Source organism: Stegodyphus dumicola, chromosome 9, assembly GCF_044657685.1.
Source record: "Stegodyphus dumicola isolate Sdum_Otavi_A_Nest chromosome 9, ASM4465768v1".
NCBI classification, from domain to species: Eukaryota; Metazoa; Arthropoda; class Arachnida; order Araneae; family Eresidae; genus Stegodyphus; species Stegodyphus dumicola.
In genome coordinates, this window is record NC_140776.1 from 138,470,517 (window position 1) to 138,493,469 (window position 22,953).

The window sequence follows — 22,953 nt, forward strand, 5'->3', positions numbered from 1 at the left end:
TATTTTGTTTTGATTTGTTTGTTGAATGATTTATTTTGTTTTCCAGTTATTCTGGGGAGGGATCACTGTGTTTTTTAATTCCTTGAGAAATTTTTTGAAAAAAAAAAGGCCATTAGATGTGCCCCAAGGATACTGTTAGTGATATACTATCATCTTTCTGTTTTCAGGCAAATCAGTATACAATATAATAGATACAGGCCTAAATTTGAAGTCACTCAACAGAACTTGGCTATTACAATTACCAATAAATAATACACTTTCATATATATATATATATATATATATATATATGTGTGTGTGTGTGTGTGTGTGTGTGTGTGTGTATGTATGTGTGTGTGTAACATACAAAAATATTAAAGAAAATTATTAATTAATGAATTAATTAATGACTTAAATTTAAATGGCAACAGCCCTTTAAATTCCTAATTTCAATTGAAATACATCCCCCTTTGTTCTGTGTCACTTATCTGCTTTCACCCCATCTTGTGCTTCTCACAGCGAGCCCGGTGCAACAGCAGCAATAATCATACTTATAAAGAAACTATGAACTGCGGGCATCTGGATCCGAGGAGTTTGTGCACATACCTAAAGCGGTTAAAGGTTTGAGAGTATCTGAGGGGAGAGATAAGGTTTTTTTTTAGTGTAAGGTGAGAAAGCAGAGTTTTGTTTTGGAGGGTGATACACGAAATGAAATCAGCTGCATATATTAAGGAGTTTTTTTCAATTTGTTGCATTCAGAAAATGAGGTCCCCTACATTTGCATTTGCGATATTTGAGTTTTCAAGTTTAGGAAAGTTTCCAAAAGTTTTCAAGTTTAGGAAAAACATGCCAGGCTTATTTATTCTCAGCATGCAGATAAAGATAAGTTGAGATTTTATGTTATTATAGAAGTGCATAATTTGTAAATATAACTATATTAAAATATTCAAAAATTCCAGAATGGTAATCTTATTTTGTCATAATTGCCTACACATTCTGTATCGTAGACTATTGCAATCAGGTGAATAAAGAAATAATATCCAGCAATAAGAAAATTTTGAGAGTTTTGTTCATGACACAGAAAGTGGCGAGTTAGCCAGGATTATATTTATATACAGTTGAGAATGCATTGTATAACTTGTATTATATTAATACAGAAGTAGAATATTAGTTTAAATTTTCAATGCAAAGTTATACATTAAATCGTCTGCAATGTGGAAATGTATATTTTACATATGAAATAATTTAGATTTACTGTATATGAATGTTACGACCTATTTTTATTGCACTGAGTGATACCTTTGGGATTACAGAGTAAAGGCTTTTTGAAGGATTTGCCAGGAATTCTCAAAAAGTTATAGATTTAAAGTTTAAGTGGGTAAGCATTTAAAGATAAAAATTAATGTTGATATGCTAAGGAAAAAATGTGCACTGTTGCATAGTGCTTTCACCAGAATGGCTAATATTTTAAAGGAAGAACTTGATAAAGATGATCAGGAGGATAAAGCTGTGTTTAACCCTTTCCGGCACGCTATCTTTTAAAGTTCGAATTTCGATAATAAAAAAAGGTAGGCAGTCTAATTAGGCCTAGAGGAGTACACAAGTAAAATATTGTGGAGATAGCACTTATCGTTTTAATTCTGTAAGTGTGCCTGAAGCAGGCACACTGATTGAATAGAGCTTCGAAAAAAGTGCTGAAACGAGCATTGCTGGGAAGTCCGTAAAAGAGTAAGAGATTTCGCATACGATTAAAAAACACTAGATTCTGAATACCGTAGCAGATTTAGCATTACCCAGGATGTGCCACGAAAAGACCTGCTACTCTATATCCCCCTAAAAAGTTTTTTTTTGGTTATATGATGATTGCATGCACATGAATGGGGAGGAAAGTAACTTGGGTATATGATATTTACATTATTCACATTTCATATTTACACTTTAGTCTATTTTTTTTATGGTGGTACTTTTCAAAGAAAGTGACACCACCTTTAAAAAAGCACAACCCAATATTGCATGTTTTGCATATGTACCGGGATCTGTATCAGATTCACTATCTGAAAGCAGTTCGTGAGCACTTTCAGTGGTTCAGAAATGGTCAGCCCTCTCCGATCCATTTGGAAAATAATTAAAAATCTATAAAAAAAAAAAAAAAAAAAAACCCAACTAATATTATATCTACAATTAGAAATTAATTATAAACTAAAATTAAATAAACGTCTGCAACTCAAAACTATTGAATGTAGTGCTAGCGAAACTTTGAACAAAAGCGAAAGAGAAAATGAGAACTGCTCTAGTGAAAAACCAAACAGCTAGCTGATAAAATTACCCTCGACCTTCAGAAAATCACCCCAACAATTTGCTAGTTGATAACCAAATGTCCCCTTTCCCACACACACACACACACACACAAAAAAAAAAAAAAAAAAAAAAAAAAAAAAAAAAAAGAGAGAGAGAGAGAGAGAAGAAGAAAAAAAAAAAACAAGAAATGAAACACAGATGTGGACCCACCTTTCTATTGTCAATGAATTGACAGATGAGATGCGGAAAAACAAAGAATACAGTCTCTCAGTTGTCCCAGATTCTCGGTGAGCCCTGAGGGTTGTCTGGGACCTCAGGTGTCTGGGAACACCTGAGGTTTGCCGTTCGATTTTAAGCAAGATATCAAGGTAAAAATTTAAAACTAATATAGAATAAGGAGATTAGCATACAACCAAAAAAAAAAAAAAAAAAAATAAGACAGAAATTTCTTTTCAAACAATTCCCTTTATACCCTAAAAAAATCTGGAAGGTTTCTTTGAAAAATGAGGATCTTTAAAAAACTAAACATGGCTAAAATATATGGACTGGTTTGTGGTGAGCTACCATCTACTATAAATAAAGAAGGTTCAGAGTAACCTGTAAATCCTTTTTCATTCAATTTTTCTGTGCATACAGAAGAAAATTTTTTGGTGCCGCAAAGGGTTAAAGATAAAACTGCGAAGATACAAATGATAATTTCTGAGTTGAGAATTCATGATTCAGAGATACTAGATTTATTAATTAAGGGCAAAGCCACTCCAGATAATCTAGAAACCAAAGTAATAAGACGCGAGGAATATTCAGAGGAGGCTTAGCCATGAGGTGAAAGAGAGAACAGATAATGCAGATGACTATAACGTTAATACAAGTTTAACACGGATGGCAATATAAGTGCTTCTAACGAAAAAAGGCAAAAATTGCCAAACATTCAGGGAGCAATTATCAAGTTAACCTATATTTTGGAGGCCAATTTAAGAACACCCATGAAGATAAGGAACTTGGTGATGTTGATTAGTTCCATTATTTAGCTCAATCAATATTACCCAGAACTTGGAATTGATAGATATTTAGCCTTCAACGGTGGAAAACTACCTGAAAGCTATTTCTGCATTTGAGGAGTGTTTTGGCAATAAGGAAATTTTAACTGAGATATATATAAGGGAATTATTAAAATTAATTATCCAAAATGTATGCTTGCAAGGGAAGAATAAGTTGCTTCTAGTGCTCCTGTTTGACAAAATCAAATCATAACTCAGATCTCTCTTCAGGCATAACCCTGAACACTAATGCTTCCTGGTTCTACCCCATGGTCGAGCCCTGTTTATCAGATGAGATGCTTTGGGTATGACAGAGAAGCACTTTGTTCAGTAACAAGGGATCATATCGATCAAGTCTCTTGGAGTTTTTGTGCAAAGAGTTTGAAAGCAAACATACAGTAAAATTTGCCAGCTCTGGATTTGAATTTTTTTTCTATTTAACGTGATGAGCATTTTCAAGATGTAAAATTTAGGAACAAACAAAAAAAGTCACGAGTGCAGCATGTTTACTTGCTAGCAAGGAAAAAAAAATATTTTGTTGGGAAAACTCATAAAAGCTAAGAATGTTTTACAGTTCAATCTATATCCTCAAAGAAAAGGTTAATCAAATTAAGAGAATTAATGTGCAGCCTATGCTGTCTTAAGCCAAAGCATTTTGCAAGGCTGTATCAACAGTTTATTCAGTGCTAGCTATGCCAGCAATCTCATCCCCTAATTTTATGTCCCAAGGTACCAAAGAATATAACTGAGACTAAAGCGAAAAGCAAAGAGTCACTAATGGTATAAAGTACCGTGTCCAACACCCCCTATATATGAACTAACTTATGACTTTAATGGCTAAGGTAGCTGCAGGCGATATAAAGAAGGTCAGGTGCCTCTTGGATTGTGGATCACAGAAACCTTACATTTTACAATCTAGAGTTGAAACTTTAAATCTGAAAAGCCTTTCCTCTCAGAATTTAATTCATAAGCTATTTGGGGGAACAAAATCTAAGTCAATAAATTACAATATTCTATGAGACTTATAATCCAGTTGGGAGAAGCACAGAGTACTAGTTCTGTTTTCTGGATCAAGATACCATTTGTGGAAGGATATCATGCATTCCTAAAGGCCGTCATTGAAGAATACTAGATATTACACAGAATTTGGATTTCAGATGTCGGTGAGGGTCACCCGGAAATGGAAATCTTCATTGGGAGTGATATTTATAGGCAAATACTTACTGGTGAAGTAATTCAGATTAAGGTGGTTTGATAGCCATAAACACTAAAATGGGATGGACGTTGTGTAGGGAACCAGAAGGATCAATTACACGAAGTTTTGAGGGTGCCCAATCCCCATTAGTAACCAATTTTCTGGTTCAAAACATGAAACTGTCCGATATGGAATTTAGAAACTATTGACATTGTAGATGAAGCAAACTGCACATGATTTCCTAAAGTTGAAAAATATCAAGTGATGCAGGAATAGTTTCTGAGGAGCCTTTGCAGAACTGAAGGCAGTAGATATTGCATGAGTTTACCTTGGGTTAAAAAATTTCCCCCTGACATTCCCTACAACAATCATATTGCAGAAACGAGACTCTTTGCACTACAAGAAAGTTAAATAAATCTGATTAGTTTAATATGGTATTCAAAGAATGGCTGTTTGAAAATGTTGTAGAAATTGCCCTAGAATTGGGAAGGAACGAAGATCAGTATTTAAATCATCTGGTAATAAAATTAAGTAGCCTCACTACAAAATTAAGCCCATATTCAATGTGAAGCAAGAAATCTTAGCCATTCTGACAGCATGGATGGATGACACCGTAATGATAGATGCCATAAGACATACTTGAAGAACAGTTGTCAGACTTTGAAAGGGGTTGCATCATACGGCTAAAAGAGGCCACTTGGTCAAACAGGTGGATCAGATAGCATATAGGTTGGAGAATCAGCCAGCATATAATTTGGAGAAATATGGCCGTTGACCATTACTGGAACCAGTGGATCAGCAAAATCATAGTCAGCAGCCGTAGTGACTCAGGGCATCCTCTCAGGCCACCAATAAGCAAGATGACTGCATAATCAGAAGAGCTGCCATGTCTACACCAACAATTATGCTATCACCGATTCAATGCCATTCGTCAACTCATAGGGAACTCAGAATATCCACGGATAGGATATGCAGAAGATTAGGTCTTGCGGGCCTCAGATCTCGACATTCATTAAGACACTTGCCATTGACAATTCACCATAAGCAGTGTCATCTTACATGGTGCTGCTCTTGCTCAAGCTGGAAAATGTCCGATTGGAGAAATGTGAGCTTCAGTGACGAATCATGCTTATCTCTCAATGCTGATGACCACTGCATATGTGACTACAGATGGAGAGGTGAGCAGTTCAATGTACCATTTGTTTTCTAGAACACAGGGTGTGACAATCTGGCAACAATCAACTGGAACAGCCATTCACTATTAGTCATGCTGCAAGCAATTCTGTCGGAAGTAAGATGACAACAGCTTGCAGCCCATTGTACTGCCTATGCTGGAACACTTGGCCACATACAGCACAACCTTCCCAACAATGCCTTCAACATGTTAATGTCCTTAAGTAACCTGCCAGATCTCCACACCTGTCACCTATGAAACATGTCTGGGACATATTGGGCAGGCAAATTCAACCATGTACAAATACGTCCCAACTCACTGACCAACTCCTCCACTGTGGAACAATCTACTGCAGAAGGACACTGGCAACTTAACAGACTCCATGCCTCATCAAATATGGGCCTTGTATAGATGGCATTGCAACACAGTATATTTATAAATGGTATACATACACACTATTTAAAAAATCTGAATTACTTATAACAAAATTACTAGTTTTTAAACTCATCACACCAATTAATTAACATCTTCTACTAAAAGCTAATATCTAACTCTTTTCAATAATACAGAGACAACTATTTACTTTTAGTTTAATAAATTTTATACCAAATGTTAAAATTAAATATACGTCCCCTATTCTTCTTATAAAATTTATCTCGTTTGGAATCTAGATTGTTATTAAGATTTATACTAAAACAAATTCTATTTTAGAGTATTCTCAAATAGTGTCTTCTGTTAATTTATTACTATGTATTCTGTTAATTTATTGTTGTAAATTAATTATTATATCTGGAGTAAGTAAAATTATAGTACATTAAGATAACTTTCAGAAACTCAAATAACGATACTTACTTGTGGCCCCACACAGGTTCAAAATTATGAATCTGAAAAAAAGAAAAATATTTTGAAAATATGTAAAACAATTTACACAAAAAGATATTTAATGATAATTACATCAAAATACAGATTTTAATTTCTAATAAATTTGAAAACTTCAAAAGGGGACAGGGATCTTTTTCCTCTTTTTAAATTAAAGTAGTTTATTTTTTTTCCAAAATTATGAAGAGTTAATTAGATATATATATATAGATAGATAGATAGATAGATAGAATTATTTTTCCTTCCTCTTGCATCACCATTGTTAATGAAACCATAATCAATGTTACTTTTGGGGACAGATGATTTAATGAGTAGCAACTGCCTAAAATCTAATTCTAAAAAGAAATACTAGACTAAAAAATATTTATATATAAAAATTTTATGTCTGATCTTGAAAGCACCTTTGCAATGTTTACTACCATCAAAAATTTCAGATCAATCCAAAAATTTCAATAACAAAAATTTGTATCATGATTAATTACACTGAAATCTTTCACAGTGACCATCTCTTCACCAAAACTATCTCTAATAATGAGCCAACCTTTCTAAGAGCGTAATTAAATAATGGCACTGTACATTATTTATAGTCAAGTTTCATGGCAACTCAGTATCTTCATAAAAAGACCAAAATCATCTGAAATGATGGTTGACCATTTCAGAGAAGTTTTACTGTACATGCTTGTAATTTAATAGATACTAGATATTACACAAATAATTAGACTAATTCAAAATAGAACTCAACATTTTATTTATAACATTTAATATACATTAGCATACAGTGAATTACAAAACAATGTTTAGCTTTTTCTATAATGAGACTAAACTTGGATTTTTGGAGATACAGCCTAAACTGCAGACAGCTTCAAAAACAAACTGCATTTCATATGCAAAGCTTATACACTGGCAGGAACAATTAAAGGAACAAATAGGAAAAATTCATGAAATTTGAATGATTTTTTTCAGTTAAAAGCATGGAACATAGGAATAAATATAAAAATGAAACTGTTCATTAAAGAGAATTCAGCTGCAGTCCATGGCATTCCAATAAGTATGATCTTGGCACCTTTGTAATACCTGATATATGTAGGAGTGTGATTACCCCCGACCAATATTCAAGCTCTACAGCAGGTTTACATACTGTGTATTATGTCAGAATTCTTGCAGTAACAAAGTCTTTTCATAATAAAAAGCACCCAGAAGCTTTTGAAGAGCATGCCAGATAAGGGTCACAACAATAAAAATTGGCATCATAGTGCATCCCACATGCATTCCATTAGATTGAAACTGAGGGGGAAAAAAAAAGAAAGAAAACAAGAGGGTCACTTCTTTCACTGGACTTAATCGGTCACTAGTGCAGCACTATGTGGATGAGCATTATTGTCCATTAGGGGGAAGTTATTACAATTGCACCCCAAACCACTATATATTTCAGCATATGTAGTTGCACTAGTAAAAATTCACACATCAGTGCAGCCATTCAAAATGATGTCCATCCATATCATGATTCTACAACCTTTATACCAACAACTTTCATGAATGTTTTCAGGCTTATTTTACATGTTTTGTTCCCTTCAGATTATTAATCACTCTCCAAATAAAAATGAAACTGTTCATTAAAGAGAATTCAGCTGCAGTCCATGGCATTCCAATAAGGATGATCTCGGCACCACTGCAACTGTATTCATTTTGCTGCAGATGCGAATTTAATGGGACACAAATTCCTCTAATTCATTCAACAAAAATGGGCCTTTGGGATTGTCTTCTCCTACGTAGTCTGTCACTCACAATATATATATAAACTCACAAATATATATACACTGAAACCTCGTTGCATTATGACCACCTGTTTTATATGAAGCAGGACCACTTTTCGCCCTCAAAACTGCCATCACCCGATGAGGTTAATAGGTGGTCTCGATAAGGTGCTGCTGATAGGTAGTCTGAGATATCTGGTACCAGGCACTCACCCACTGGTAATGCTATTCCCGCACATTGAGCGATCCCAGTGCATCCAACATGTTTCCACGAATCAGGTTTTCTATGCGGAACCACACATCACCATGAATCGGGTTTTCTAGGTGGAACCATAAGTGTTCAATTGGATTCACATTAGATGAATTCAAAGACCAAGACATGACTTGAAATTCACTAAAATGTTCCTCGAAACACTCCCTGCTGATTCGGCCCTAATGCATGGTGCATCATCTTGTTGGTAAAGGCCATCACCCATCGGTGTACACCATTGCCATGAAATGCTTGCAATGATGTACACACAGTGCACAGACATCAAGGATTGTTCTGTAGGAATGATGGTTCCTAATATGCCCCATGAAAGCATTGCACACAACATACTACTGCTATTACAGTCTGGTATCTGGCTAGCTGTGCTGCTGGGTGACAAGGTTTAGGCTGGAAATCAGCATATTCATACTTGCTCATCAATGTCATTGATCAGAAAATGTGATTCGTTGGACCAGGCAACTTTGTTCCATTCTTTTTTGGTCCAATGCTCATGTTCTCTGGCCCATTATGGGTGCAGTGAAGTGCCATCAGTACAGGGATGCAATTCGGGCATTGGTTGCATAGGTTAATGCATAGCAGTGGATGCTGCACTCTGTGTTGATGCACACTATCTGGGTTACCACTGCTGTAGCTGCTGGTGATTACAGCCATTGCAGATCTTCAATTTGGCGAAGAAAGTATGACAGTCTATACTCTCCTTTGAAATAAATGTGATGTGGCAAAAAAACCACTGGTCAACGACTTGTCATTTCACCATCCATACACCACTTTTGATAGTTACTCACAACTGCTGCACATGAGCAGCCCACCAAATACACCATTTCTAAAATTGATGTTCCCAGGCACCCATGCATAATGATTTGACATTTACAGAAACCTGATAAGTCAGCTGTTTTCCTCTATTATGTCGCTACACATTCTACATGTGAAAAAACAGTGCCCATGGGTTACCTTTCATAAGACTACTTGATAAAGCAACTATAAAGAATTTTTATGGCTGTTCTTTTAATTTTCCAATCAATATATATCATTGCATATCATTTGACTGTCATCTCAGTATCATGTATTTTGGTATAAAAGAGCCGAAGTTTCAATGACGGAATAGAGAATTTTTTGAAAAAGAAAAAGAATGCTTACTTTCCATGGGTCAAGTTTACTATGATCCCGTTCGGCTTCTCCTTTCAATTTCATTTGATTTTCAGGTGTAAATTCACCTTCCTGTAGACGACGTTTCCATTCTTGGCAGGCCCGTGCAAAAAACTCGTTACTTAGTGCAGTTGCAGTTAGCCGTACAGAATAATCAGGTCCAATCATTCTGTCAGCCTGAGGTAATAGTTGAACCAGTCGATACTGATAAACAGCAGGTAATGAAGCAAAAGTATGCTTATTTAACAATGCCTGCAAAATAAAAAAGTAAAATATGAAGTTAATGATATTAATTAAAAAAATTAGAAAAATGTAATATACTTATTCCCATTTCCTCTGGATGCACTGACTTATTTAGAAAGTCAATTTGCATTGTTAAGTCTAACTCCAGAAAACAAAATTGCATAAATTAAGCACGGTTTTTAGTACATTATGAGAGAAACATTCAAGTAGTAGTCAGAGTTACTTTATCATTTTATTGCTTCCCATTTGAAGCATAAAAAGTGTTTCACTAAAGGATACATAAAACATTCGACTCAAAAGTTAAATTCTAAGACAAATGCATAAAACCAATAAGACATATATTCCGATATACCCAAAAATTTAAATAAAAAGTATTAAGAAGCATTGAGAACATTCTCGTGTGTTTACATCAGTTAATAGCCAGCTCTGTTTATTTACATTAAACCATGATTTCTGCTTTGATTTAGAAATAAAATGATGGTCAACATTCTCCACTCTTGAAAATTCCACCATAACAAACATGGGGCAACATCTACTGGCAGGGGGGAAAGGATTTAAAAAAAAAAAAGCTACTAATTAATTTTCTGTTTAAAAATTCATATGTGGTACACACACCATTAGAGTCAATTTAACCTTTTAACTGTCATGCCCGAAACACTGGTGTTCGAAAATGTCACGCCCGAGAAATACTCGGACGTGACATTTTCGAACAAAACTTTAAAAATTTTACCCATGTACTTCAAAATATCAATTTTTAACTACTTAAGTATATTTTATTTTGTACTAAACATTTGATTTTTCCAATTAAAAAATTTGACAATTTGTGTACCCAAATCATCAAAATAACTTGACAGTTAAAGGGTTAAAGGGCAATTCATATACAACTTGCCTGGCTCTGAAATTACTGGCACAGCAGATGTACGTCTGTCCTGAAAGAGTTAATGCTGCATTTATTCTCTAACATTTAACCCTTTTGAGATGGGAAGCACAAACACATGCTTATCCCTGAGCCCGGCAGTCTCTTTTGCGAATGTCTGGCCCCAGACGGAGGGGTTTTTGCTAAGCCTAAATCCATGAAGAAGCAAGAAACGTACTCATTGCCCGGCTGGCACGCTGGTGTGCCAGAGCATTTTCTCGTGATATAAACATTAGCATTTTTATATCCCTTCGAATCTTTTTTGTTTCTTATTTTGCTACTATATACAGTCTTTTAGGGTTACTATGCGAGGTTCTATTACGTTTTGCATTGCTTTTATTTCGGAAAACCTTCAGTTTATTTATGTACCTTATGCGACTTCAGTTTATGGCAAGCAAGCGTTTTTTATTAGATAAATAAGCCAATCAGTGATATGAATGAGAGAGATGACTAAGGATTTAGAAAGTGGTGTGTGTGTGTGTGATTATGGCAAATGCATTTTTATTTAAATTAATTATTAAAATGTAGAAAAAGTATTCTTAAGAACTGCGTTTATCGCTTAGTTTGTTAGTTAGTAGAAAAGAGATTAAATTTGAAAGTTAAAATATTTTAGGCTTTACTGAATGGCAGCAGCATGGCAAGAGGAAGATAATAGTATTTTATTGCAGGTTGTATCAGCACTTTGTTTTCTAATACCTAAGTTTCTTGATTAAAATTGAAAGATAAATATCTTTCATCTTGTCGAACGGAAATAACCTTGCGCGCTGGAGATAAAATAAAGTTTTATTTCGAGCACTATTGCTGCTGCTCTGTTTAAAAGCACTAAGTTTGTTAGTAAAAAATCCATTAAACTCACGCAAAATCTGAAATAAATAAAAAACAAATTCGAAATTCAAAATTCAGGCTTCGAGCTGCCCATGTTCTGGAGGAGGACTTTTTGTATTCCAAATTGGGTGGCTCCGGGTGCCACCTTTTTTCGATAATGCGAAGAACATTTGTATACACATACATCCTCGCATGCTTTAACAGAGATTAAGACCCATTAATTAAGACCCATTATTAATTTGTTCGCTTCTTTAAGTTAAAAAAATTTACAGTAAAACTCCAGTTATCCGGTACCCTAATTATTGAGACCACTTATTACGCCTTTAAGACAAAGAAAATGACATATTTTAAGTAGCTATTATATTAATTTAAACAAATGTATATCATAAAATACCTAATAGCATAAATGGCTATTTTATAAATGGGAAAGGAAAAGCGATTATGGTGTGCTTACAGGTTTACTGTTTTTATTAAACTTCAAAAAGTATATAAAGATTAATTTTATGTGTGTATGTGTATTTAATTATGGCAAAGCACACTAGGGCTATCTGCCTAAGTGGAGGGAAAGCCTTCGTGGAGGACTTTCTAAGGGAAACTGGCTCGTATACACGTTACACATGGGGAAAACCACGAAAACGCCCATGCAGCCAGCCCGTTCGCGGGATTCGAACCTCGGACCGAACTACCAGTGTTCAGCGACTTTACCGCTCGGCCGCTGGTGGGCCGATTTAGAAAGTGGTATTTCTAGTGATTCTCATATAGACATTTTGCCAGACACTGAGCTCACTGAGTGTCTATCTTCCAGTTCACATGAAAGGCTTTATATTTTGTAAACAGACTTGAGCTCACTGAGTGTCTATCTTCCAGTTCACATGAAAGGCTTTACATTTTGTAAACAGACTTTCTTGTATTTTTTTATTAATTTAAAAGTTTATTAATGTATTTTATCAATTAAAACTCTGGAATAATTTGAATAGCGTTTCCGAAAATTATTGCTCAAAATGAGCAATTTTTTTAAATATATTTTCATTTAAAGTAAAGGAAAAAGGTATTTAAATGCTAATTTTAACATATACAGTGGTGGCCAAAATTGTGGACACTTATGGAAATTTTTATGTTTTTGAACTTTGTATGCTTATAGAAAACAATACGTTTCACAAAATACAAACTTGTATATATTATTTTAAAGAGAATTTATCACTGAATTTAATACAAAACACAAAATTCAATTATTTGCAATACAAAAAAAGTTAAAAGATAATAGTTATCGATATACATTAGATAGTGATGATTGCAGTGAGTTATCAGTACTTAGTAGGTTACCCTTTATTTTTTATTACAGCTTCACATCGAAGTTTGAGCTGACAAGAGTTTTAAGCTCTTCTTTCGTTATTACATGATGCCAGGAAACAATTATAGCCTCAATTAGTTCTCTTTTATTTGATGGGCGCCTCATTCGGACAAACGTTTTCAAACGGTGCCACAAATTTTCGATAGGATTGAGGTCAGGACTGTTTCCTGGCCATGACAACAATTTAATGCTCTTTTTACGAAACCACTCTTTCAATATTTTGGCCGTGTGGCAAGGAGCAGAATCCTGCTGAAAAATCAACGAAGCATTGTTGGGAAAGAGATCGCTGATGGAAGGTAAGTGTCAATGTATTTTCTGGCATTCAGTGTCCCATCGATGACATGAAGGCGATCAATACCATCTGCTGACATGCATGACCAAATCATAACACTAACTGGGTTCTTCTCAGTTGCTTGAATGCAGTCGATGTAGCTCTTCTCCTATTCTACGTCTTACATATTTTCGTCCATCACTACTGAATAACGATATCTTAGTTTCATCACTCCATATACCTTGTGACCACTGATCATCTGTCCAATTAATGTGTTCCTTTGCCCACTGTAGTCTTTTTTTTTTTCGTTGCTGAAAATTAAGATAAGGCTTTTTTCGTGGAATTCTACCTCTCAGTCCAACATCTGTTAATCTTCTCCTGATTGTTTTTGAAATGACAGAAACACCAGCATCATTCAGATCACTTCTGATGGCCGCTGATGACATTTTTCTATCTTGGAGACATAGACTTTTTATTCTTCTGTCATCAATAGATGTGGTGCACCTTTTTTGGCCTTTTCCTTCTTTGTTTTTTATTAATTTGTCTCCTGATATCGTAAACAAAACTTTCGGACTTCAGATGTAGTCACTGAACCACCCACCTGTCTTGCAATTTCAGCATAGGAAAGACCACTTTCTCGTAACACAATAATATTACATCTCTTTCTAAGTGTCCAATCTACTCTTTTATTTGATGTCATTGCTTCTTGACTAAATATTAAAAATTTTTACAAAAATTCCAACTTGTAATTGCAGTGTATAAGAAATAGGTCCTCCTTCTACAGAACAAAGCAAAATAATAAATTGTTTCAAGTGTAATCTATTTTGAATTATTTCATGATAAACTTAGCACTGACGAATCAACGGTTTCACATTACAGTAGTGGATCAGTATTTGTATGTCACTGAAATGATAGTTTTTAGTGATTGTTTCTTCAAATTATTGCTCTCATATTTCAATCCAGTTATTCATATGCAAAAATGAAAAAAAAATCAGATCTACAACAACCAAATTTGATTCATATATACAATTCTGGAATGGGCTGATCTGACCTATTAGGTAGATGTTCAGCAGTTACCATCCCCAACTTCACAGTAAGAAATAGAGGTGGAATTTATCTGCAAATGGATTAAATATGGCTGCCGTGGCTGGATGGTCTTACATCTAGCACCTCACAGAAAAAAGAACCAACTCACTCACCTGGAGTTTCATCTAGAAGTTACAATCACACTTTTACAAACTGTAGCCAGAAAGGATGAACCTCAACCAGGATCAATGCTCACCACCATATATCACAGTGGAAGATGGATAGTCATTATCTCATGGCAACAATTCAAGTCAGTTGAGCACAATAAATGTAAGATTAGAATGTAATGAGTTAAGATAAGGCTCATAACTGCTTTCTAGAATAACATGGAATACAGGTATAAATTTTTTCATTTAAATTTATAAATTTTAAGCTGAATTTATATATACGCTTTCATTTTAAATAAATCCTTCATGATATCATACTATTTTGCTCATTATTCAATATATTCCATTTTCAAGATCAACATGGTAAACTAAATAATCAGAAGTGGGCAATGTTTCTAATTGGGAACATCATGAAAAATTATGTATAAGAATTGTTCTCCCTATAAAACTAAAGCATTAGAAAATGACATAGGTTAAAAAAGTAACTAAAAATATACGTGGATCTAAATTTAGCCTTTAACAGTGTAAAGATTGTGAATTATACATAAGGGAAACAGAGTTATGCTTTTCCGGAATGGCAATATCAGCATAAAAATATGTGCTGACTAAAGTTATGCAAAGATCCAGAATTATAAATAAAGGAAACAGAGTTAGGCTTTGCGGGAATGGCAACATCAAAAGATGTTCTAAAGATCTCATATAAAAAAATTGTACTAAAAGTTTTGATTGAGATGGAGAAGTAATATGTTTGTGCTTTCAAAAGATTAAATAAAATTTATTAATATTATGAAATATCTATTTTTATTGATAAAAACCAAATTTTCATTCACTGAATTTCAATGCAGGGCAGGAAGATGAAATTTCATCCCAGTATGAAATGAATGAATAGAAACCAGAAAGTTTAGTGGCACAGCTGATTATTATTATTCTGCAGGTTACTAGGTGAGAGCTCTATTTTGCAAATGCATGCTCCCATGTATTTAAGTAATAATTATTTGGGTGAAAATATTCCAGAATTACTTAACTGAATTACTGTTTTCCATCATGGAATATTAGTTCGTTTACTTGTTAAAGTAATGAATATGCAGGTGTTCTAAAGTAACTTCGTTTTACTTGTCAGAGTAAGTTCATTCTAAATAAAACCGTTAAGAATGGATTCTGCTGTCTTAATTTTCATCCCAGATAATTAAAAACTTGTTTTAATATAAATAAATTTATTGTGTATGTGGAAAAAGAAGTAGTTTATTAAACTTTTAATTTTGATATTCTAATGCATGCAAGTGAAAATTTTATATTCTTTTTACGAATTGTAAAATATTGTGTAGAACACATAAATCTGTTTGAGCTAAAATATTATTTGAATCAAATAAAATAATGATTAAAAAAAGATTGCTTTGTCTAAGCAAGAGTCGAATTAATAAAGTCAGAAAACATTATCTGGCATCATTATATGATGGAAATTTTTAGGTATCATATTTCAACGAAAATATTCATTTTAACCACTATCAAATACCATTTAACACAGTTTTTGCGTGACATCTGTACATAAGGGCAGAATAAAGGCTCTTTTTCTCAAAGTGGATTGCAAAAAGGATTTAAAATGGATTCAGAAGAGATGATTTTCATGACGTCTGTATGTACATCATGCATACGTACGGGACTTTCAGAAACAAATCCTTCTCTGTTCAGAAGATGCCAAGAGTATACCTATCTCATAAGAAAGACGAGCCAAAAAAGCTAATTTCCAAACTAACTTGCTACAGCTGTGTGAAAGAAGATCTTACATCTAAATTCTGCACCAAAGTCGGCTACCAAGAAATACACCTGCAACAGCTTAAAAACAATTTAATCCAAATAAAAGCAGCGCTTGCAGAAAAGGAAAAACCAGAAGATCTCTATTCACGTGTCAAAATCCGTGGATGTATCTAGAAACATAGCTGATTTGAAACTTGTCAAAGTTAAATACGGGGCTATTATTTTTAATGGAATCGTAGACATGGGAACACAAATTTCAGTAGTCTGTGTGAGAATGGTTGATGACATACTTTGTGAAGGAGAAAGTAAAATAGAGATATCTTCTGGTTTTGGTGAGAACAAAATTATTCCATCGAAAACTGACGATGAGCTTCAAGGTGGAGTGCCCATTACCTGTGCTGTTTTAAAAAAAACTAGTTACCAACTTGTTATTGAGTTCCTCAGCTTATGAAATGCTCTGCAAAAATATTGAACTGTGTCAATGATTATCAGTGGGATGCATCTAACTTAGAGTGTGAAGAATCAGACGATGACCCCTAACAACCAGCTGGTAAAAACATTTCAAATTTAACTATTATTAATCAAATTTCACAAGGAGACATATAAATTGTGAAAACAAAACAAAATAAGACTAGAATTTAGAGCACTTCAGGAATAAGATGAGACTCTGAAAAAGTGTTTTGAATGGATGAATAAAAATGAAAATTCATATACTTTTTGATAAAGGCATATTACTTCACTCTGAATGCATCTGTGGTAAAAACATTAAGCAAGTTGTGTTGCCTTTAGAAAAAAGAAAGGAAGTTCTGAGAACGGCACATGAAATCCCTCTGGCTGGACACCTCGATGAGAAGATGAGGATCAACGAAGAAAGATGTTCAAAAGTTCAACCTATCATTAGACTAGAAACATCTTTTGAAGTATGGAGAGTGAATTTTATCGGAATCATTAAAACCTCCATCGGGAAGAGGTCATTGGTTTGTGATATGTGCAGTTGACTTATGCACCAGATGGACAGAAGCCACTGTCATCAAAAAGATATGTGTGACCCCCCCCCCAACATGCAACGTTTTGATGAGGATTTTTTCTAAAACTGGATTTCCAAAAATGCTTTGTTCCGACCAGGATGCTAATTTCACAGCCAAACTCATCCAAGCTTTTGAGGACCTCTTTGGTGTATCTTCTCTATTCTCCATGCCAGGACACCCAGAAAGTATAGGTGCTGCTGTTGGGATAGAACCTTAAAAGAGGTGATGAACGAAAATATCCAAGAACATTGGAGATGTTGGGATTTGCATCTTCCCTATCTCCTGTTCTACTACACAGAAGTGCCACATAGCACCACTGGTTTTGTCTTCCTTCCAGATGGTTTATAGAAGAATATCATCAGGACATTTATCCTTGCTGAGAGAGATCTGGACAGGTGAATGTAGCATTCCAGTCACAGCTTCCCGTACAGTTGAAAATTATCTACAAGATCTTTTAGAAAAATTAAGACAAGCTCGTGACATTGCATCAGCAAACTAAAAATATCTCAAGAAGAATACACTTCAAGATATAACTTACATTCTAAAGCAAAGTCTTTCAATGTGGAGGACAATATCCTCATGTTAATGCCATCATCACTGCATAAACTGCTCAACACTTGGCAAAGACCAGATAATGTAATCGAACTTACAGGGCCACACTCCGTCAAAGTCGAAATGGAAAACGGAAGTATAAGAGAACTCCACATAAATAAGTTAAGACCTTATATTGCTCATGTAAATCATGTTGGTATCATTTCTATCTAAGATGAAGAGTTTGGAGATATCCACTATACATCATCAGATCCTATGAATAAATCTGCTGAAGATATCTAGATCCACTTACAAAATTTGAACGGTGACTAAAACGTTACCAATGAAAAAGATTATTTAAGTTATTAAAATCTTATGCCAATGTTTTTGGTAACAAACCGGGCCAAGCCAATGTCGATGTTCTTGACATAAAGGTTACAGTCGACTGTAGTCCAAAAGTAGTGTGCCTGTTTCGCTTCAAGACGAAGTTGATCATCAACTTAAAGAACTGCTACAATGGGATCTTATAGAATCCAGTGACTCTGAATGGGAACATTATGTGGTATGTGTTTCAAAAAAGAATGGTATCATTAAACTATGCATAGACTTCAGGCTTTTAAATAGCTTTACAGTTCCTAACGCCTATCTGATGAATATTGCTAAAGATTTACTCTTTGAAATAGAGAAAGCGAAATTCATAACAGTTTTCGATTTAACCAAGGAACATTTGCAAATCCCAATGAAAGAAGAAGGCAGACCTTACACATTGTTTGTCACTTATTCTGGGCATTACCAATGGAAAATTCTTCCTTTTGATTTGAAAAATGACAGAAGTACCTTTAAAATATCCATGGATAAGGTACTTGCAAGCCGTAAGAATTATTGCCATTCATACATTGATGATGCGGCAATATTTTCTGAGACTTGGGATAACCACCTCCATCACATCAACCAAATGTTTCAGACTCTAAGAAACATAGGTCTGAGAGCATATATTATTTTGGAAAAAAGCACATGAAGTTTCCAGGTCAGGTACTAGGTTCTGGCTCTCACTCTCCAGATCCTGAGAAAGTAGAAGTCATCTGGAATCTGTCTAAGCCTACCACTAAAACAGAAGTCTTTGGGCTAGCAAGTTACTATAGAGATTATATTCCAATTTTTTCTGAAATAGTTTTGCCTCTAACAAACATTACAAAAAAGAGTGTTTCAAATAATATTCTACAAGACTTTAAAACCAAACTTAAGGAAGACCTGATTAAAATCCATCCCTGCATACTCCAGACATCAACAAGCCCTTTCAATTCTTTACAGATGCATCCAGTCATTATAAAGCCCATAGAATTTTTCAGCAAAAAACTAACTCCCTGTCAACATCGATAGTCATTCATCAAAAGAGAAGCATTTTGCATCATCGAAACCTTTAAAAAATTTGACACTTGGATTTTCGGTGCTAAACTGCAAATTGTGTCTGACCACAATCACCTCACCTACTTGAACCAAAGTGTCCCTCATGGTACTAAACTGTCTCATTAGGCCTTAGCATTACAACATGACTGTGATCGCAAAGGTAGTTCACATGGGAATACTGATGCCTTATCAAGGTTAAGAAGTTAACTTGTAATCAAAATTAAATTATAAAGAAAACTTATTTTCACTACACAAATTTAAAATACTTTCAACAGTTTTAATTTAATATTGTAGTATTAACTTCTGATAGTGTGTATATGTCATATACTATATGTAGTATTTATAAGTTAACACAGCCACCAGAGGGCCTCACCTATGCGCCAGCAGCAAGAGCGAGGTGAAAGAGGAGTATGGCATATAGACAGACAGTTGTCTATCCCACGCGAAGGTAACTTGACTGCATATACGACAGTTAGTGCAAGTAGGCGCTGAGCTGCTACTTAAATTCTAAAAGTGATAAAGAACGGTGTTTATATCTAACAAGTGCTAGAAGGCGCAAGAGAACTTGTATTTAATTCAATCTGTACCTTTTCTGTTATTTTCATTAAATGTCCTGTGGTGTGGAAAACGTTGTATATATATGTGATATTTTGGCAGTCGTGATGAAGCTTAGCATCAAAGTGCAGGCATTACTTTTGCAGAGTGGTAAGGCAAAATCCAAATCACGAGACAAGATAATTTAGCTTTTAAATGCACATCTTTATTCCATAGCTTTAATTCAATTTTCACCGTCGATCATGCTTTACTTCATATGAAATTCTCCAAATTACACATTCAATAGCGATTTAAACTAAGTACGATTGAATTTAAACTTTCTGCGTCATGACTATTCTAATAAAAGGAAAAATAGATTAAGCAGCAGCGAAATGTATAGCACAGGAGGAGAGGCGAGCTTCTGTCCGAAAAATGGCATGCATTCATTATTTATAGTAGCAGTTACGTAATAGGCTAGCTTATTCTAGAAGGTACTGGTTTAGGGAAAAGGTCCTAAATTGCCGAAAATTAATTAAAGGCTGCTGGTTCGCATAGAGCAAAGCCATCGTATTTTTTTTATATTTTACATATATATATAATTTCATATTTGTTTTTTTATATTAGTATGTGTTCATTAAATAATTTTATTTTGGGCAGCTGCACATTTTGGAAGTCTCACTTATATTTCATTACTTGAACAGAAACTGTGTAGCTGTTGTTCCCCCGCCCCTGGTTACTGCATTTTTCAGACTCTCTCTCTGAACTCTAAGCAGCATTGTCTCTAACCCTTTGTAGTGACTACACATTAAAGTTGGTATTTCAACAAGAAAAGTTGTATGCAGTCTATCTAGGCCTAAAGGAGTATACAGATAAAATTTTGTAAAAATTGCACTTACTGTTTCAATTCTGTGGGTGTTTTATGAGGTGGAACACTGCGCCAACAGAGCTCTTAAAAGTGCGACTAAGCGAGCATTGTAGTGAAGCAAGGAAATTAGTAGAAGCTTATGTATAGTAATGAAAAAACAATGTATTATGGCTGTATACATGGTTTTCTGGATATACACAATATTCTTGGATATATATGGATAAATGAGATAAATATATGTATATACACAAGTCCTATATACAAAAATATTTACAAATTTTTCGATTTCATAGCTTCGTGAAATTTTCAAAGCATGTTACATCTTTTTGATAGAAGCACAAACCAACTTTGCAAGTTTTGAACAAAAAACTTGTTTTGTGCGGCTTCTGTTCTGTGCAACAATATGTTAAGAATTCCAAGTAAAAAGAAAGAAAAAAGAGGAAAAAGAAACTCTTTCCTCTTCGGAAAGAGTTTTCCTGCCATTTATGGAAAATTAATAATAGAAAATTAACTGCAATTAATATTAACAATAAAGAAAAATAAGCTATAAGATATACATACACAAAAAGTACTTACACAATTATTGTAAATAAACGGGAATGAGACTAAAAAGCGATAGCAAAATAATTCGCGCAGCTCCCCTAAGTAAAGATGACTCAAGCAACTGATAAAATTCCCATCTGAAAACTAATAACAAAAATTTCAAGTTGCCCATATTAGGGCTTTCATAGCACAAATCACACCTCCCCCCTCAAGACTGCTTTGTTTGAATTCATTCCCCCAAAACAATGTAAATAGAAAACATATACAACATCTGTCTTAGAAACATATGTTTTCTCCCAAGACAGATGTTCTGATGCGTAATAGCATGAGATCGCTAAAGGCGCAGTGTTCCCGCTAATGGAACACCCCGTTTTATTTAATGATTCTTCACATGCTTTTCGTATGAAAAATGTAAAAAAAAATATAACAAATAATATAGAGTAGAGCCAACAAAATTATACGGATTTTTTTTTTTTTCAAACAAATTTTTTTTGCACCACAAAAAATATAGAAAATAAGTGGATTTTAATAGCACATCATAAATGAAAATTCTGGGTCTCCTTGCAATATGCTGCCACCTACTATTTAAAAAGAGAAGTTTGAAGTATATTATAAAGGCATTTTTATCCATTTACGGTTGAATTTAATGGTTTCAGAAGCAATTCAATTTGGGTGTTCCATGTAGTGGAACACTGAACAACAAAGGGCTAATGTGACTAATGTGCTTCTCATGAAGGGACTTGTAAAGATTGTTAATTATAAATAAAGGAAAAGAGTTATGCTTTTCCTGAATGGCAACAAAGAATAAAAAGACATTCTAAGATCTGACTTAAAGTTATGTAAAGATCATGAATTATAAATAAAGAAAACAGAGTTATGCTTTGCCAGAATGGCAACATCAGATGTTCTAAATATCTGATATAAAAAATTTGTACTAGAAGTTTTAATTAAGATGGAGGAGTTATTGCTTTGAAAAGATTAAATAAAATTTATTAATATTATCAAAGATGCATTTTTATTGCCTAGAACCGAATTTTAACTGAAATGAAGTGCAGAAAGATGAAATTTCATCTCAGTATGAAATGCTGAATAGAAACCAGAAAGTTTACTAACACATTAAGAGCAAAACACTAAAATAGCATGTTAATGATAGTAGCGTAAATGCTTGAAACACAAGAGTAAAAGTAAATTTTAAATAAAAGGTATTCTAAGAAAACAAAGGAAGTCAAATACTCTTTCTCTAAAGTCAGGGTACGAGTTCAAAAAATGAGGGGTCTCCTGATATTTGAAAATTAACACAGAATCCTATAATAACTTCTGCTTTTCTGTTTTAGTAATATGACGTGTGTTTATATCAGAGAAGACTATGCTGGGCATGTCTGAACTGCTATATTTAAGCTATCTTATGAAACTAATCTCACTTGCATTCCAATATTTATTGCAATTTCCTTTACATAAATGCTCTGAACTGAGGATAAATGAAACTACAGATACAGATGCTTGACTTTAATATCTTAAACATATAAAAAAAGGGTGGAACAAAACCAGACAGCTAACATGACGCCTCTACTGACCAGAATAGAATTATAGCTTTTATTTGCACAAATGTAAATATAGGTATAATATAACAAATAACTTTAATGAACATTATTTCAGATAATATGTAGACTGATGTTAAAGTTTTCTGGCCTCATATATTTATAAAAAAAAAGAAAATATTAATAGTTTATTTTTAATATAATTTTGTACTGCAGGACACCT

General features: G+C 34.1%; 1 protein-coding gene across 6 annotated transcripts in view; it reads right to left on the reverse strand.

Annotated features, from left to right (window-relative positions):
• Positions 1 to 22,953, reverse strand: part of Asx (transcriptional regulator additional sex combs) — a 118,154-nt gene that overhangs the window by 39,826 nt on the left and 55,375 nt on the right. For all 6 annotated transcript variants that reach the window (XM_035377918.2, XM_085824146.1, XM_035377913.2 and 3 more), the window contains 2 exons: positions 9,722 to 9,982; positions 6,536 to 6,567 (listed from right to left, as the gene is read on the reverse strand). In XM_035377918.2, coding sequence (XP_035233809.2) covers positions 6,536 to 6,567; positions 9,722 to 9,982 — 293 coding nt within the window. The remainder of the gene's footprint in view (positions 1 to 6,535; positions 6,568 to 9,721; positions 9,983 to 22,953) is intronic.